Below are 19602 nucleotides of genomic sequence, written 5' to 3'. Positions count from 1 at the left end.
TACAAAGCCAGATGTTGTACATCTGCACTGTGGATCAAAAGACAGTTTCTAGAACTTAAGAGCTGTCAACAGTTAGAGCAATCTTTTTTTAACAAAAAAAAATGTGTTGCCTTCCAATGGCTCCTTGAAGCAGAGAAAAGCTGAAATTTCTTAGAAGACATTTTCTGGAGAACATTTCTGAGAAGTTTCTCTTTCCTACCCCTACCTTTGCAGGATCTTATCTGAATTCTAGGCATCGTGTGTTTTTTCTGTGATGGCCACCTTTCACCCGCACCAATACCTGTACCCCACCCAAATTTCCCTAGCAAATTTCTGGAAATACACTAGGCGCTCCTAAGCTACGTTTTACTGAGACCCATTAGAATTAATGAACATGGCTAAGGTTATGTTTACTCATAATGAGTTGAATACCTCCCTCTAGGTTGAACTCACTGTGAAGTATGTGAAGTGATGGCCAAAGTAATATACAGTGGTACCTCGGGTTAAGTACTTAATTCGTTCCGGAGGTCCGTTCTTAACCTGAAACTGTTCTTAACCTGAAGCACCACTTTATACAGATTTACAGTGGTACCTCGGGTTAAGAACTTAAGAACTTAATTCGTTCTGGAGGTCTGTTCTTAACCTGAAGCACCACTTTAGCTAATGGGGCCTCCTGCTGCCGCTGCGCCACCACTGCACAATTTCTGTTCTCATCCTGAAGCAAAGTTCTTAACCCGAGGTACTATTCCTGAGTTAGCGGAGTCTGTAACCTGAAGTGTATGTAACCTGAAGCATATGTAACCCGAGGTACCACTGTATTTGTACTGGTAGAAGAGGGGAAGGAGGGAGGGGACATGCAATGCTACAGTCACCCCAAATGTTGAGCCACACACAAGAAATGGCTGGATAATTTCTCTTTCCCCTCATCAATGAAATGATTGTCACTCCTCATACAAATGTTACATTTATTTCAGCTGCATTCCGCAAATTTACCTGTAATTTAGTGAGCCGATCTGCACTCCACCCTTCCAAAATGGAAGATGGTTAACAGGATCTATCCATTAATGGCAATGTTAAAATTTAACAGCTTCTGAAGTCCTGGAAAGGCAGTTACGTCGCCAGCTGCTAGGATCAGAAGGTTAGCACAATGGGCTCGACTTGTTTGCTAATGATCCACGTAGGCTTGCACTGCCTCTCTCTGCCAGCAGTAAATTTAGTTTGCAAAAACCCGGGAAGTCGTGAAGGCACTCGGGGCCAAACGAGATGTGACATTAATTAGGCAAATGCAATTAACATCCCATGTCTATTGACTTGCAAACAGCAGGCATGGGGAAGCTTGGCGGCCCTGACCAAAAAAAAATAAAAATAAAAATCACGTCTCACGGAAACTGCTATTTGTGTTTCAAAGAACATTTCCACTGACCCAAATGGAAGTTTCCCTTGAAATGCAAATAGCAACTTCTAAGAGGTGCATTATTTATCCACACCATGGCAAGGAAAGAGTTAAAAAAATTCCCTCCCTGTCTCATACATCCATGGCTGCTCCCTGCAGCTTCTATCTATGTAACAATACAAGTTACCGTATTTTTCACTCTATAGGACGCACTTTTTCCCCTCCAAAAATTAAGGGGAAATGTGAGTGCATTCTAGGGATCGAATGAAGGCTCCTTGGCTTCAGCGATAGCAACGCAAAGCCTCCGAAGTGCAGAGGGAGTGCCTCAGGGATAGCCGCCTGAAGCCTTCGTAGCGCAGCGCGAATTCCCACTGCGCTCTGGAGGCTTCAGGTTCCTTTTGCTGAAGCCGGGAGAGCAAGACTCTCCTGGCTTCAGCAAAAGGAACCTGAAGCCTTTGGAGCGCAGCGGGAACTCCTGCTGCGCTCAGGAGGCTTCAGGCAGCTATCCCCAAGCCTTCGGGGTGCAGCAGGAGTTCCTGCTGCGCTCCAGAGGCTTCGGGTTCCCTTCACTGAAGCCTGGAGAGCGAGAGGGGTTGGTGCACACCGATCCCTCTTGCTCTCCAGGCTTCGCTTCGCTGGAGAGGCGCTGCACAGTTTTCCCTCTCTGCGCAGCGCACCTTCAGCGAAGTGGGAGGAGAAATGGAAGGGGCTCCTGCCGCTTCGCTGAAGGTGCGCTGAGCAGAGAGGGTTAGAATTTTTTTCCCCTGTTCTTCCTCTCTAAAACAAGGTGTATCCTATGGTCGGGTGCATCCTATAGAGCGAAAAATACGGTAATTGCATTCACCCGATTGACATCACTTCTATGGTCCTCAGGGACTAGCAGTTTGCAGGAGGCCCACGTGGAAGGTTGAGAGGGACCCTCGGTTGATGCATTCCTAGGCCATGCTATTTTTTTGACTCACATGACATGTGGTTCCCTACCGCCTGCCTTTCCATAAGCAAGCAAGACCAACTTGTATTCTGTGGGACATTGTGGCAAACACAGTGCTCTTTTTCTAGAAAAAGAGGCACCTGAACTCAACATGAACGCCTCCCATGTTCTCAATAGTGCCCAACTGAGAGGTGTTGGAACTGAGTTTCGGCTGCAGAAAAAGCCATGGGCAAATGTATTTCTTCTGGCACTGCTAGCCAGGGTTAGAGAATAATAATAATAATAATAATAATAATAATAACAACAACAACAACAACAACAACAACAATAATAATAACAACAACAACAATAGTAATTATTATTATTATTATTATTATTATTATTATCATCATCATTTATACCCCGCCCAACAACAATAGTAGTAGTAATAATAATAATAATAATAATAATAATAATAATAATAATAATTTATACCCCGCCCATCTGGCTGAGTTTCCCCAGCCACTCTGGGCAGCTCCCAATCAAGTGTTAAAAACAGTACAGCGTTAAGTATTAAAAACTTCCCTGAATAGGGCTGCCTTCAGATGTCTTTTAAAGCTAGGATAGTGTTTTTAATATTCTGCTGGGAGCTGTCCAGAGGGGCTGGGGAAACCCAGCCAGATGGGCAAGGTATAAAAAATAATAATATTTTATTAAATTATTATCATAGTAGATCTGCGCCTGGTTATATCCAAGCATGCAACAAATCCTTGCAATTCATTATTCTGTCATCATGCATGCTGCAGGTGGAATGTCAATGGCGCAATAGCAAAGGTGACACCCTATGCAAGTTGTGGACTACAATTCCTATCATCCCTGAATATTGGCCACATTCCCTGGGACTTATGGGTATTGTAGTCCACAACATCCGGAAGGCACCACAATGGCTGCCCCCAGTATAACTACCTGCAATTCTGGTAACCAGCACTGTGCAACTAACCATACCAATATGCCTTCCCCACTGCCGGCATCTCCCTATTACATCATCTGAACTGGATATGCAACAGCTCTCCAAACGTGTTTATCTTACATGTCTAACCTGCACCCCTAGGCTGGTTTCCACACAAAAATAAGTGTTGCCACAGTAAAATCAAACTAACGATGCAATCCTAAACACACATACTGGAGACAAAGTCCCAACAAGATATAACTTCCAAATAAATGGGCATCAGATTATGCTGTTAATATATTTTTTGGGGGGCTTCCCTCCTTATTTTATAATGTTTATTTATTAAAACTTTTCAACAGACAATGCAATAAAAGCCAAACTCATCTAGAAAAGAAAAGGGAGAAAAGAAAACAAACACACACAAAAGAAAGAGAAAACAGAGAAAAAGTGAAAGAAAAAATACAAAGCCATCTATCAGAAGAAGATGCAAAGCTCTCTGTCTAGGATGTAGCTTAACCTTTGTCCCACACAAAAGGTGTTAGAGCCTCTAAGCTCTCACCTGGGAGCTTCCCTTTCTTCTCCCAGTCTCCCCCCACCCCCTGAGAAGTCTTCCCTTCCCTGCCTCTGACCCTGCCTCTTTCATCACCCATCTCTTCACCTTCCTGTGTGAATCTTCATTAACACTTTTAAGACTGCAGAGGTAAGGTCCTGCAGTTCTTATGGAAAATGCTCCGGACTTAAGGTCTGGGAATTCTCCTGCGGGAAACCATTCTGCAGGTATGTTTGAAAGCCCATTTGTGTGTGTTGTTTCTATCGAAATGGATGAAATAAACCAAGGGATAACCAGCTGATTCTGAGAGATCACAAAGAAGAACCATGGAGGCCTTGTCCTCAATGGCAAGACCATGGCAGGACTCAACCAAATGGCACTTGTAGAGGTTAAAACACCCATCAGTGCCCAAACTCAATAGGTAAAAGTAAAAGGTAAAGGACCCCTGGACAGTTAAGTCCAGTCAAAGGCGACTATGGGGTTGGGGTGCTCATCTCGCTTTTAGGCCGAGGGAGCCGGCGTTTGTCCACAGACAGCTTTCTGGGTCGTGTGGCCAGCAGGACTGAACCTCTTCTGGCGCAACGGGACACCTTCTTGCCACAGTGGTACCTATTTATCTACTTGCACTGGTGTGCTGGGACAGAGCAATGGGCGCTCACCCGGTCGTGGGGATTCGAACCGCCGGCCTTCCCACTGGCAAGCCCAAGAGGCTCAGTGATTTACACCAAAGCGCCACCCACGTGCCAAATCATGAGTAAAAAGAAAATTGAGCGGTAAATTAAAAGTGTTGCAATGTGATGCAACTACAATAATATAAATATACTGCTTCACATTTCTATGTGATTGCTTTGCAGCTGTATGGAAATGGATTTTGGGCGTTCTCCATAAGCATTATTCATAAGCAGAGAAACTGAAGGAACCTTTTCACCATATTCCTCTTACAATTATTCTTACCAGTGCTTTCCTTCTAGGAAAAAAGGTGCCAGTACTGCGTATACTTGAGTATTCCCAGAAAAAGCACTTAGTAGTAGTAGTATACTACTACCCTATACCCGTTAAGACCTCAGGGTGGTTCAAAACATAAAAATGCAATATAAAAAACACAAAATAATAAAAACAAAAACAAAGCCAACCCAATATTCCCCCGTTTTTCACTGTTACATGCGGCAATAGCATATTGATGTGAGTAGCTGACACAGGCACCATACCACTTGGAGACTCTCGTAGTTATGCAGTATATAAACTGTTTAAATAAATAAACCTGCTCTAGTTGCTAGAAAACCATGCTTCTTTCAACTTCAGTAAAAGGGCTCTATGGGTGTGAGGGAATGGCCTCTGTGGGTGCTGTCATTGTGGGTTGCACAGTGTGTGTGTGTGTGTGTGTGTGTGTGTGTGTCTGTGTGTCTGTGTGTCTGTGTGTCTGTGTGTATTCCCCATGATGGGGAAACTGAGCATTGGCTTGAGTCCCGTGGAGAAACAATACATTGTACTGGATACTGTGCCAATACCAACTGGTAGCCACACACAAGCAGCAGATAACATCTGATTCACCTGCTCCTTCTTTAGGCATACCTATCCCTGCCTGACCCCATTCTTCTTTCATAAAGAGCAGCTTATGTGGAGCTGAGGCAACTTTGAAAGCCACACCCAAATGCCTTCAAATAAAAGCCTTACAAAGCCGTTCAAAACCCTGGCGTATCATCAAGCAGAATTTAGGAAAGGATACGCCAACGACTATGTCAGCCCAACATCAGAAAATATAATTTCTTTAGAACAGCCACGTATTTCTGACGCCCACGAATGTTTCCAAAAACGTGTCAACTCTGACTGTAAATGATACCCTGACGTGAAGCCCTGGTGGCTGAGCGTCCATCAAATTCAATTGTTTCCTACCACAAGTTTCCACTTTCAAACAGGAGTGGCACCGTGGATACAGGGTTTCAAATAATCCTTGCCAACAGAAAGAGGCAGAGAACATCCCTTTTGTGATGGCCTGGGACTTGGGTTCGGACTTGGAACCAGAGGGGACTCAAGTCTGCACTGGATCCTTTGCCTCAGGCATCATCTGAACCAAATCTGGGGCCTGATCCTGAAGAGTCCCAGTCTGCACAGGTTCCCCTGCAACGAAACCAAGTCAGGGGCCTGAGCCTGCCCTGGCTCCAGATGCGGGGATTACCTTGTTGCCTTCAGCTGGGCCATCACTGCTCCGCTACCGGTTGGGTCAGGGAAGGCTGAGGCGGCCCCTGGCTCTAGTAACCCACCAACGTCTCCCGAGCTGCAGAGACTAAGGTCTGAGAGAAGGAGAGACCTGAGTACTTGCAGGAGGAGTGCTTGCCTTCGGGCAAAACAGGGAGGTGAGTTGCCGGGGGATCAGGACTGACAAAGATAAAAAGCTGTCGGACCCCACCCCAGGTTGCAGGAGCAACATTGCTGTATGCTAGATCCTGCCTGAGATCTTGTACCTGTCCTTGCCTGGTTTCCTGCCTCATGTCCTGCCTTGGCCCTGTTGGACTGACTCCTAGCGGAACCTTTGGATTCTGGACCAGTCCTGGACTGCATGTCACGGGTTACCCCCGGGCCCAGCACTCCTTTGAAGTTGGTCCTCATACTTGTTGCGGGATGTAACATAAGCAGTCAAATACAACACTTCCTGTTTGCCCAGATGGACACACAGGGGCGATGTTACTCCAGCCAGGAGGACTTCCTATCACATCTGATCTGGAGCACCCTCCCCCTGCATGTGGCCAGGTAGATGGGCGTGACCCTGTGAGACCCCATAAAAGGGCTGGTCATGCAGCCATCTTCCCTTCCTTGTCATGTTATTCCATCTTGATGTATTTTGCCGCCTGCTGGCTCTCAGCAAAGCAGCACATGGGCTCATCCCCATATGGGATGAACTCAAACTCTCTCCTGTAAATACGAGCTAAAGCCTGCCTTCAGCAAACCTACTGTGAACTGAATGTAAGTAAACTTCTTATTACTTTTTAAGTAAGTAAGTAAGTAAGTAAGTAAATTTTTATTTATACCCCTCCCCGGCCAAGACCAGGCTCAGGGTGGCTAACTTCAAATATCAAATACATTAAAACACAATCAAATGACTGATTAAAATACAGCTTAAAAATTAGAATCAGGATAAAATTAAATGACTGCCGACCGTGGGGTCGGGAACCTCAAGTATTCATCAGGGCCAGCTATCCATGTTGGTCCCACATGAGCCGATAAAAGGGCCAAAGAGGTAACTTATAGCGTCCCATAGAGGGGGGTGAAACTGGGCCCGGATCAAAGGCCAGGTGGAACAGCTCCATCTCGCAGGCCCTGCGGAAGGATGTCAAGTCCCGCAGGGCCCTAGTCTCCTGCGATAGAGCATTCCACCAGGTTGGGGCAAAAGCTGAAAAGGCCTTGGCCCTGGTTGAGGCCAGTTTAACCTCCTTGAGGCCCGGGACCTCCAAGATATTATTATTAAAGAAGACTGTTGTGTCTTTTTTTTTCTTTTTAAGAGGGAACAAAGGGCATTTAACAAGAACACACATGAAAGCTCATACCTATAACAAACTTAGTTGGTCTCTAAGGTGCTACTGGAAGGATTTTTATTTTATTTTATTAGAGTCCTTGTAAGTCTTTATAGGTTAAAGCCAGCACTTTGAATTGGGCCCCAAAATATATAGTCAACCGGAATGGGTGCTATATGGTCCGACCATCTGGTCCCTATTATCAGCCTGCATTCTTCACTATCTTCCATCAAAGGCAATCTCAGCCAAGCTCATTTCAGAAATCTAATAGTAATTACTGAAACTAGGTCATCCCCTTGGTTATTATACAAGGTGTTGCACAAACCTGACCAAGCACTTTTCACGCCTTCACCAGTTGGAAAGTAGACAAGACAGTCCTCAGAAAACCTTGCCTGATTCACCTGCTATAACAACATAGTCAATGTCTAATGGAGGCAAGTAATTTTATCCTAAGGATACCTCACAAACATGTTGCAGGAGGCACCAGTTGGCTGCACAAACTCATCAGGTCCAGCTTGAGGTGTGTTTGTGTGTGTGTGTGTAGATTTTCCCTCTTCGCTGTCCCTGTGGAGCTGTGAACTCCATGCAGCAGTGTTTGGCTGCATTTGTTGGGAGTTTTTCTCTCCCAGCCTGCATCATTGCTCTTAGCACCAACCCAAGGAACATTCTAGGCTCTGATAAGCATGATGGGAGCCCCACGAGAAATTGCGTCAACCACCCAGGCCCCTGCTGCATTACACAGGTCGACCAGGGCTTTGACAAGAAAGCCAACCAGGTCAGCTGTTGGAGTGGGGCAGACAAAGCCAACTGGAAACATTCTGGTTCTCCTTTGGGGATGGACAACTGGATGGCTGCAATCCTACACATGCTTCCTTGAAAGTAAGTCTAATTGAACTCAGTGGGTGAGTGAAGGGTGTGTGTGGATATTTTTTCCTAAGTCTTTCTTATGTTTTCTTATACCAGAAAAGAAGAAGAAGAATATCTGGATTGTGGAATATTTTCTTTGAGAATGAAGAACAAAATGTTGAAGGCGATGTGTTTCCATATTTAGTCTCCTGAAATGATTTCTGAAACTTCCCAGCAGGAAGATTTTTATGTAAGTCTATGAACAGTACAAGGGACGCGGGTGGCGCTGTGGGTTAAACCACAGAGCCTAGGACTTACCAATCAGAAGGTCGGCAGTTCGAATTCCCAGGACGGGGTGAGCTCCCGTTGCTCAGTCCCTGCTCCTGCCAACCTAGCAGTTCCAAAGCATGTCAAAGTGCAAGTAGACAAATAGGTACCGCTCCAGCGGGAAGGTAAATGGCGTTTCGGTGCACTGCTCTGGTTCGCCAGAAGCAGCTTAGTCATGCTGGCCACATGACCCCGAAGCTCTACACCGGCTCCCTTGGCCAATAAAGCGAGATGAGCGCCGCAACCTCAGAGTGGGTCACGACTGGACCTAATGGTCAGGGATGCCTTTACCTTTACCACCTTTGAAACAGGTAAAACAGGTGGTCTCCCATCCAGGTACCAACCAACAGCAAGCAACCCAACTGAGCCAGTGTCCTGGCAGCAACATCGCTGCCACTTACTGAGACTGGTGATGTGGGTCATGCTGGCCACATGACCTGGAAGCTGTACGCCGGCTCCCTCAGCCAATAAAGGGAGATGAGCGCCACAACCCCAGAGTCGGTTACGACTGGACCTAACGGTCAGGGGTCCCTTTACCTTACATGAACAGTACAATCATACCTCTTGTTACATCCGCTTCATGTTACGTTCTTTCAGGTTATGTCCCGTGGCGACCCAGAAGTACCGGAAAGGGTTACTTCCGGGTTTCGCCACTCACGCATGCACAGACGTGCAAAATGACATCACGCGCATGCGCAGAAGCAGTGAATCACAACTTGCGCGTGTCCAGACACGCCGCTGCAGGTTGCGTTCCTTTCATGTTGTGAACAGGCCTCTGGAACAGATCCCGTTCGCAAACAGAGGTACCACTGTACTGGATCATAGCAAGGTTACCGGGAACCAGGCAGGGGGCCTTCTCAGTACTGGCGCCCTCCCTGCTAGGAAAGATGCATATAATGATACCAAGGAGGATGACTTAAAAAAGGGCCAGATTTCCTCCAAAATAACTCCTACACCGGAATATAACTTGGCAGATTGTTGTCCACATAACCTCCAGGTAAAGGCAGAGATAAACCTGCCTTAATTATGAAAGCACAACACATAAGGGAGGGCAGTATATCGCCTCCCTGTGGAACGCCCTCCCTTCCGATGTTAAGGAGATTAAGAATTACACAACTTTTAGAAGACATCTGTGTTACCGTAAAGCAGCAATGCTGCAGCAAGCAAAGGCTCTAGCAGCTCAGCCAGCTGCTTGTGGCTGCAAAGCCAAACAGGATGTGTGTGACTGTTGCCATGGGAACAAAGGGGCAGTCCATTCTCCTTATTGAGCACAGGATGTGAGCTCAGTGTGTGTCATATGACCTGTACAGGATGTACATGGGTGGAGTGAGATTCTCTCTGTTGTTCAAAAAGAGTGCAGACATCTTTATCTGTATGGCTGCGAAAGACAGAAATAAAGACATGTAAATACGTTTCTGTCTGAGTCTGATTCCCCTCCCTGGGGAGCAGGGAGGAGGAGAAGCAGTGGTGTGTTTTTCTCACAGCCTGAGAAAAATCGCCGAAACGGACCTCGTCTGTTTTCCTGCCGGGAGTCGCAGGAGGGAGGTCAAAGGAATTCAGCCGGTGCCTAGAAGAGACTGGCACATCCCTCTGACCGAGGCAGAATTCCAACAATCTGAAGGCAGGCCTGTATTGGGAGGTTTTTAATGCTTGATGTTATTATGTTTTTAGATATGCTTTAAGCTGCCCAGAGTGCCTGGGGAAACCCAGCCAGATGGGTGGGGTATAAATAATAAAATTATTATTATTATTATTATTATTATTATTATTATTATTATTATTATTATTACTACTACTACTACTACTATGCCTGTACTCTGAGGGCGAGCAAGTCTTGCATGAGAATACAACTCTCAAATGCAGGAGCAAGCTGCATTTTTGTGTCTTGGAGGGACCTGTCATTATCACATGAGAATGAAGAATTCAACACCTTCTTCATTTATATATATATATATATATATATATAGTATGTATGTCTATACTGTATGTGAAGTTAAATCTGTAACGACATTAATGAATTTCAATAAAGAATTTTTTCATTTAAAAAAAAATAAAGTAACAAAGCAAGTTTCAACATGTAAAAAGCACATTTAAAAAAGTATTTCATCCACCCCAATTTTTCCTGAAAGTTCTATTCTTTTCAAGGGGGGGGGGGAGGAATTACCCCCAATAGTTTCAAAATTTCTGGAAATTATTTACCTCTACTTTTGAGTACATATGCTAAATTAGGGCTGAACTGCAGCTTACCCAGCTCCTCTATTTTAGGGGATTCTCTTACTCCCTGTTCTTCCATAAATCTCTTTTTACACAGCATTTCCCAGTACAGTGGTACCTTGGGTTACAAACTTAATTCATTCTGGAGATCCGTTCTTAACCCGAAACCATTCTTAACCTTTCGCTAATGGGGCCTCCCGCTACCGCTGCACTGCCGGTGTGCGATTTCCGTTCTCATCCTGAGGCAAAGTTCTCAACCCGAGGTACTACTTCTGGGTTAGTGGAGTTTGTAACCCGAAGTGTTTGTAACCCAAAGCGTTTGTAACCCGAGGTACCACTGTACTGCTTTCTCATCTATGGAATGCACAAAAGTGACAATTTATGCCCAAATACCACCTGCTGACAAACTTATTAAGACGCCTTATTTGAAAGATTTATGCTTTGAAAATATAAACTGTTCCTTTCTCGTTTTGTTCGGAATTGCTGTTAACTTCCTATAATAACAATACAGCATGACTGAGTCGTCGAGGCTGTTGCTTGCATTATTAACCCATATTTTAAACTTACTGAACGGAGGCCTTTAGAAACCCATTTACAAAACCTCGTTTTCATTTTCTTCCACGCACTGTGATTCACAAGTGTTGTGATTGAACTGCAATTTTAAATACATGTAACGTATGAAAATATGTTAATCGCTGAGGTGTCTAAACCAGATTAGCGAAATTGCTTTTATTCTTGCGTTTTACATCACACGGCTCAGTAATTACATTTGCCCTCAAACACACTTCCCAAATCATATATTAATTTCATGTGCCAGCTCGAAAAAAAATGGCTTTATTAATCCCATGCAGAGGCTACATTTCCCTTGAAAACATATCTCCAAGCCAATGTGCAGAATTAAGAAGGAAATCTGAAAAAAGAAAACAACTCTTCAGTGGAAAAGTACCTTCCTTGCATGCAGAAGGTGCTTGTTTCAATTCCCAGCATCTCCAAGCAGGACTGGGAGAAAACCCATCTAAAATCCTGAAGATACAGACTGCCAGACAGTGTAATACTGAGCTAGTTCGACCAATGATCTGACTTAGCATAAGGCAGTTACTTCTGAGTAGTACCGTAAAGTAGCTATACAAATTATTGGAGTATCCTGGAGAATCACAGCACCTGCTGTGGCTGCAGACACCAGTAACTTGTAACTGCTGCCTCCGAGTTTGATTTTGCTGCATTAGCAAGCACCCAAGTGACCTCTCTGGGGTGCAAGCTGGGCTTTCTGTATGGAGCTCCTAGGCTGCCCAAACAACAAGACCCCATTCTTGGCCTCACTGATGTGGTCTCAAGCAGGGGCAGAGCTACCTGCCCTGGCACCCAGAGTGGTGCAGGGCTAGCTGGCCCGCGGGTAGGGCTAGCCGCCCGTATGGCGAGCATCCTTAGTTGATGCTCGCCCGTGTGGCAAGCATGGGGGCAGCTGTGAGCTGCCCACGCGGAGAGTGTCCCTAGCTGCCTGCCCGCGTGACGAACGTGGGGGGCACCACTTGCTGCCCATGTGGCAAGCTTCCCTAGCTGCCTGCTGCCCATATAGCGAGCTTTGGGAGGGGCACCACTAGTCGCCTGCAGCATCATCCCTAGCAGCCCGCCCCCCATGCAGCGAGCAGGGTGGGTGGTGCAGCGATGTCACCCACCATCACGGCTGACACCCGGTGCGCGCCGCACCCACCTTCCTCCGCCAGTGGTCTCAAGGAAACATTTGGCAGCAGCTTGGTTGCAGGAGATGCCAGAAGGAGGCATTCAAGACTCCACCCCAGTTTTGCGTAGGGCTTACTCCTTAGCCTTTTCTTCTCTTGATGATATCCCGCAAGGCAGTGGAGGTTTAGGATCAGACTTTTTCTTCTCCTAAATGGGCTAATTCCCCAGGCTGATGTGTTCCATCTGCCCCTCACTTCCTTCTACAGCATGTTCAGAAAACACCTTCTTGACTGTTGGACCTACTATTGGTCCCATACACTCCATGCACTGGTGCCTGTCTTCGCATACAGGGGAAGTCCCTAATGCATCAAATGTTTGAGATGCATTGGCTTCCCTCACTTGGTTTAGCCAATCGACCGCAGTCATTCCTGGGGTGCGCCAGCTGTATCATGCTGACAGCTTCTAGGAGCCACAGGCGAAAGATAAGTGCAAGATGGAGACCAAAGGTGGGCAAACCACACAGAAGGACAACCCCTTCTGTGCTTTTCCAAGGAGAATTGGTATTTGCCCGTCCCCTAACACCCCATACACCTCTGAGATGAGAGCTGTAGCCCAGGAAAATCTGGGGTAGGGAGTTAGAACCTTGCTAGATTTAGAGTCACCTTTCTTAGGCAGAGACTAGGTAGGGATGCAGGTGGCGCTGTGGGTTAAACCACAGAGCCTAGGACTTGCCGATCAGAAGGTTGGCAGTTCGATTCCCCGCAATGGGGTGAGCTCCCGTTGCTCGGTCCCTGCTCCTGCCAACCTAGCAGTTTGAAAGCACGTCAAAGTGCAAGTAGATAAATAGGTGGGAAGGTAAACAGTGTTTCTGTGTGCTGCTCTGGTTCGGACTAGAGGTCCCTTGGGGAAAGGAATTCCAGCTCTTTGACTGTATCTACAGAAGGACCTTTAGATCCAGCCCAGTTTCCTTACATTTGATGCATTCCTTACAACTCTGGCTGTTTCCTGCGCAGCGACAGTATGCCAAGATATCCCTGTACCAGCCCTGCCACATCTGCGCTACCCCACAGGTCATGAACTCGCACAGTCGACGTGCTCCAGTCAAATTACATTTTGCCCAGTGTCCTGTTTGCAGCCTTGGGCAGCTCATGTTTATAAACCTTGAACTACAGTTAACAAATGCTAAACAGCAAATAATGACACAACCGACAAGCCCTTCTGTGCTTTTCCAAGGAGAATGAAAAGTGGAATGCTATTAGTTTTCAATCAGCTGCTTGGTTTGTTTTCCTTGAAGAAGTGGAAGCACTATAGCAATCCAGTGATTCACCAATACTGGCTTAAAAGCTTGTCCTTATAAGTGGAACTGAATAATGAAGACGCTGAGGCCCAGTTTGAATACAACACCAATCCATCTCTCCCCCCTGTTTAAGCTCCAGTCTCTTGGTATTTCCAGCTCCAACCTGGCTGCTTACCCATGGTCTGTTCGAGGCTAGCAAATCAAGGGTGTAAACCACAGTGGAGAATTGGCTTCTGAAACTCCGCTTGCTTTAACTATGGTTTGTAATTCCATTCCAACCCAGCACCCTAGTTTAATCCTTGTTTGTTGTGTCATTCGTGCCTAGTGCCCGGCAGAGATGTGAGGGATGAGCGGTTTGAAGATCATCCTCAAGCACTGAGGCCCTCACTAGGAGTTTCTCCATCTCCTCTCCTCACACTCTGACTGGCAATGGGCTCCTTTTCCTGCCCACCTCCTTACAGACAAGCTCTGTAAGGAGCCTTTATTTTCTTAAAGCATTTATTTACACTCTGCACTTAGGCTCCCCAAGCAACTTGCAGAAAGAAAAACCCAACAGCAAAGCAATCCCTTCTCCCAAATTAGCCTTCCTGATAATATACCTAATAATAATAAGGCTGTACAGCCTCTTGAATGCCTCTCTGTACATGCACACATCCAACTAATATTGCAAAGTGCAGCCGTGCAACTGAATAGCCATAACAACTGCACCCTCCTGTTTGGTAGTTGTGATGCAGGAAAAGGGTGGTTTGCACCCCTCGCCACGACAGGATTCCAATCATCGCCTGTGTTGCCTGTCGCCTCTCCTGCCCACCCACAATTTTTTCTGCACATCTAACAATACAGCTGCTGCTATAGCCCCAAAATGCAGTTCACTTTCACTGCCTTTAGCTGTTCTCCGGAAAGTGCTTATTACACTCATCAGGGCAGAAGCAGCTGCAGAGACCTCAGGAGAAAGAATTGCAATATCTTACTATCCATGTTTCCTGGGAAAGAGTAAATGACATGCTTCAATATCTACTTGAAATCTCCTCCTGCACTATGGGTAAGCAAAGTCCATTATCAAGAGAGAAATGTCACACAGCCAGCCACTGTAATGAGAAGTTCTCTGTAATCATCAAGCGACTTTGCTGAAACTCAGCTTGGTTCCAAAAAGAAAGATGATGATGTTGTTGTTGTTGTTGTTGTTGTTGTTGTTGTTGTTGTTGTTGTTAATTTCTACCCCATCCATCTGGCTGGGTTTCCCCAGCCACTCTGGGCGGTTTTCAACAGAACATTAAAAACAGAATAAAACTTCAAACATTAAAAACTTCCCTAAACAGGGCTGCCTTCAGATGTCTTGTTGGATAGTTGTTTATTTCCTTGACATCTGATGGGAGGGCGTTCCACAGGGCAGGTGCCACTACCGAGAAGGCCCTCTGCCTGGTTCCCTGTAACCTCGCTTCTCACAGTGAGGGAACTGCCAGAAGGCCCTCGGCGCTGGACCTCAGTGTCCAGGCCAAACGATGGGGGTGGAGACGCTCCTTCAGATATACTGGGCCGAGGCCGCTTAGGGCTTTAAAGGTCAGCACCATGAGTTTGAATTGTGCTTGAATCGTTTTCTGGCAGATGGCATGGTGGGGCACTGCCATTCAAATGGTGTCTGTGCACTGTGTCATGTGATTGATTATACAGGGTGGGGCTTACTTGCCTCCCCCCCCCCTTCAAGTTGGAACCCCTGCCAAGGCAGAAAGGCAGCAGTTATGAGTTACCAGTCTCTGCGGCCACAGCAGGTGCTGTGATTCTCCAGTGGTTTGACTTCACCCCCAGAGGCACACTCCATTGTCTCTCAAGACAGATGGATGCCAACAACAGCAGCCATTAACAGTGTTCCTCCACGATAGCTTAACCAATCAGTGTGCCCTCTCTCGTTTATATGCCACACTTTCTCCTTTAAACCCCACCCAAAGTTTGAAGGTCATAGCATGGTAAGGGTGGGAGCCTTTGTACCGTGCGACTGGCAGTCTGGCAGACATCAGTTGTGAAAACGAGAACCCAGGACCTCCTCCATCCAAGCAGAGGTCTGTCATGGAGCCTTTAGCTGAGATTCCTGCACTGCAAGGGGGTTGGACTAGATGACCCTCAGGATCCCTTCCAACTCTACAATTCTATGACTCTATGATTTTGTGAATCAAAACTCCCTACCTCCAAGCACCATGCCAGCTTGGCAGCATTTCCTCAAGCGGCACGCAGGGCAGTTCTTCCGGCGGATCTTGTCCACTATGCAGTCGTTCCGCCCGGCACATAAATAGTTATGCTGCCCTGTAAGAGAAAAAAAGAAAGAAGATGGGGGAAATGAACACTAGATTACTGAGAAGTAAAAGAAAGGGCAGGGCAGTTCAGAAAGCTTGGGTGAATAAAGCGCAAAACATCCAAACAAATCACTAAACTATAGCCTGGAAACAACGTTAGTCAGCTTCAATGTCAGCCTCCCTGATCTGTTTTGGAGGTGTAAACAAAATGTATAAACCGTCCTTCAGGCTAAATGCTCAACAACAACTGCTTCCAAAGTAAAAGGGGTTATTATTATTATTATTATTCTAGCAACTAACTGGATGCTACCATCCATTCATCCGTCACTTAATCTCACATTAATTATTGTTTCTATCTTCTTGGTTGGGTAATTAAATGCCCATCGGAGGTGCTTTTATTAGCTACAGGGGAGGAGGAGGCAAGGAGGTTCAGAAGGGAACAGCCTTGTTACCGAGAGGCTAAACAGCCACGTTTCACTTGGTGTTTTCCCCTCCCCCCCCTGCATTGGGTCATATTAAAAAGGAACGAACCAATCTGTTCCTGTTTAACGTGACTCAACAGATGAAAAACTAGTATCTTATGGACTTTAACAATGTAAGGGTCACCATGACATTAGCACAGCGATATTATGATCAGTCAGTTGTTATTGGTGAACTGCTTCTATTATGGACGCGGACCTCGAGTGTATTTTTAAACATAGCCCTTGCTATCTAAGCTTGCACAAACTGAAAGGCAGTGAGAGAGAGAAGAAACAGGCTTCCTTTCGCCCCTCCCCCCATTCTTTTTTAGTTACTAACTTATTAAAGCTTGCTGGGAACCAGTGTAATAATAATAATTTATTTCTAATACTTTTAATATGTAATGTTTTATTATGTTTATATATGTCGGAAGCTGTAGTGGCTGAAACAACCCAGTCAGATGGGTGAGATACAAATAATGAAAAGATGATGAAGAAGAAGAAGACGAAGAAGAAGAAGAAGAAGAAGAATCCCGGCCCATCTGACTGGGTTGCCCCAGCTACTTTGGGTGGCTTCCAACAAAATATAGCATCAAACATTAAAAACCTCACGATACAGGGCTGCCTTCAGATGCTTTCTAAAAGTCAGGTGGTTGTTTATTTCCTTGACATCTGATGGGAGGACATTCCACAAGGCGGGTGCCACTACCGAGAAGGCCCTCTGCCTGGTTCCCTGTAACCCCACTTCTCACAGGGAGGGAATCACCAGAAGGCCCTCGGAGCTGGACTTCAGTATCAGGGCTGAATGATGGCGGTGGAGACTCTCCTTCAGGTATACAGGGCCCAGGCCATTTAGGACTTTAAAGGTAAGCACTAACACTTTGAACTGTGCTCGGAAATGTACTGGGAGCCAGTGAAGAACCTTTAGGACCAGTGTTATATGGTCCCGGTGGCTGCTCCCAGTCACCAGTCTAGCTGCCGCATTCTGGATTAGTTGCAGTTTCTGAGTCACCTTCAAAAAAGTAGCCCCACGAAGAGCACATTGCAGTACTCCAAGCAGGAGATAACCAGCGCTTGTACCACTTTGGCAAGACAGTGTGCGGGCAAGTAAGGGTCTCATACTAGCCTACCCCGCAAGGGTGTTGTGGGGATTAAAGCAGGGATAGGAATGAACCAAGCGTGCCACACAGAGCTCCCTAAAGGAGGTCAGTATATAAAAGTAATAAACAGTGACTTAGTCAGAGTAGAACCATTTAAACCAACGGGATTTTAAGTAGATTCAGACATTGCCAAATCAATGAGAGTTAGTATTGGTTAATAATGACTTAAGTCCCACTGAACATCAACAATACTCACCTGAACAGCAGGCCAATCAGGCACACAGCCTACTTGGTCACAGTCTTGCTCCCCACAGTATTTCTGATTAAACTATGGCAGGCTTCCTCAACCTCAGTCCTCCAGATATTTTTGGCCTACAACTCCCATGATCCCTAGCTAGCAGGACCGGTGGTCAGGCATGATGGGAATTGTAGTCTCAAAAACATCTGGAGGGCTGAGCTTGAGGAAGCCTGAACTAAAGTAAATATTACTAAATTTCCAACTAGGTTTTCTCCCAGATCTACCTGGAGATGGCAGGGATTGAACCCAGGAAATTCTGCATGCCAGGCAGATGCAATGCCACTGAACCACGGCCCTTCATTACAGATGCCATTTGAGAAGGCCCAAGTTGGCTCTGCAAACATCAGGGGCACGGACTTCCCTGAAGAAGTCTCCAAACAAATGGACTGCTCTGGGGTTTTTTATATCGCACATTAGACCTTGACCACAGATGTCCAATCCATCTGAAGCTGTGGAACCTGGCTTTAGGAGGTTCAAAGAGCAGCAGGGGACTGTTTGCAAAAGGGCTTTCAAAGAGCCCGGTTTTGGCCTCTGTAGTCCCAGTAATTGAGGGTTCAAAGTGCAGCAGCACCATCACATGATATCATACTGGTGTCAGATGATTTGGCCTACCAGGGTCAGGGAAATAAGGATCCGTTCCACTTGCCAGAAAACGTTCCCCATCCCTGCTGTAGGCACTTATCCCTGGCAGCTTTGTAGTGCTTGGCTATTGTGATCTCTTTGTAAACAGGGTAAGAGCTTCCTTACACTAATTTAGGCTGCAATCCTATACACACTGTTCCTTTGAATTCAGCAGGGCTTACTTCTGGGTAAACATGTATAGGCTTGAGCTGTCAGTTATCTGCACAAGGCGGAGGAAAAGGGAATCAAATCACATCTGAAATAATTAGGAAACAATTTGCTGATTTGCCTAAAGGAGGTAATTTGGACTCTCATTTGTTTCCCTAACTTATTAGTTCTAAACATGTGAATATCTGTATCCAGTTGAACAAATTGAATAGATTTTGGGGGGAATAATAATAAAAAGTATATTTTTAAACACATATCATCTCAGGTTAATATCTGTGCTTTTAGAATGCAGAAACCAGCCCTTTGACCTTTGCATTCAAATTCCAGCATCTCCCTGAAGGGTAGAATGTGTGACTAAGAGGGGGGAAATATGCAAGGCATTTGCCTAATTTCAAAATTACAGTATGATATTGAACTGCCCCAAACCATCTGCCTTAGTATGCAGCAATACTTGAGATTCTTCTGGCCATATTCTAATTGGAATACCATTTTCCTGCTATGCTATCTCTCTGCCCAGCCTACCTCACAGAGCTGTTGTGAGGATGAAATGGAGAGGAGCATGAATGTCACATTGAACTCCTAGGAAGGAAGGCAAGGAATATAAGTGTAATCATAATAAAATTAAAACAAACCTTGGTTTACTGTGATGTGTGACTGGAGACAAGGGTGCTGCTGGAATAGCACAGCTCCCATCAGCAGCTGGAGCGGGTGGGACTTGGACCACTCTAACATCTGGAGGGCCACAGCTTCCTCATCCCTGGTGCAAAATTATTTCTCCACCACCCAAAGTGGGCGGGGAAATATTGAAAATGACGAGAAGCTCAAAGGAGCCTGCCTGGTTCTGCTGGTGACTGCAGCAGACAGAGCATGGTCCAAGCTCCACTGACCGCCTCATCAGTCCTGGCACACCTGTCTGCCCATCCTGGCACACCTGTCTGCCCACCCATGTGAAAAGGAAGCAGCCTAGTTTTGCTTATTTAAGGTATACCCCACCTTTGAAACAGGTGGTCTCCCA

General features: G+C 46.0%; 1 protein-coding gene across 1 annotated transcript in view; it reads right to left on the bottom strand.

Moving 5' to 3' along the window:
• PGR (progesterone receptor) overlaps window positions 1-19602 on the bottom strand; it is a 62137-nt gene that overhangs the window by 17890 nt on the left and 24645 nt on the right. Inside the window, exon 4 of the mRNA XM_083736383.1 lies at window positions 15836-15952. Coding sequence (XP_083592509.1) covers window positions 15836-15952 — 117 coding nt within the window. The remainder of the gene's footprint in view (window positions 1-15835; window positions 15953-19602) is intronic.

The sequence above is a fragment of the Podarcis gaigeae genome (assembly GCF_964106915.1).
Source record: "Podarcis gaigeae genome assembly, chromosome: 4".
Taxonomy (NCBI): domain Eukaryota; kingdom Metazoa; phylum Chordata; class Lepidosauria; order Squamata; family Lacertidae; genus Podarcis; species Podarcis gaigeae.
Note: the sequence above shows the minus strand (reverse complement) of the source record. Positions and strands in the feature narration are given on the sequence as shown.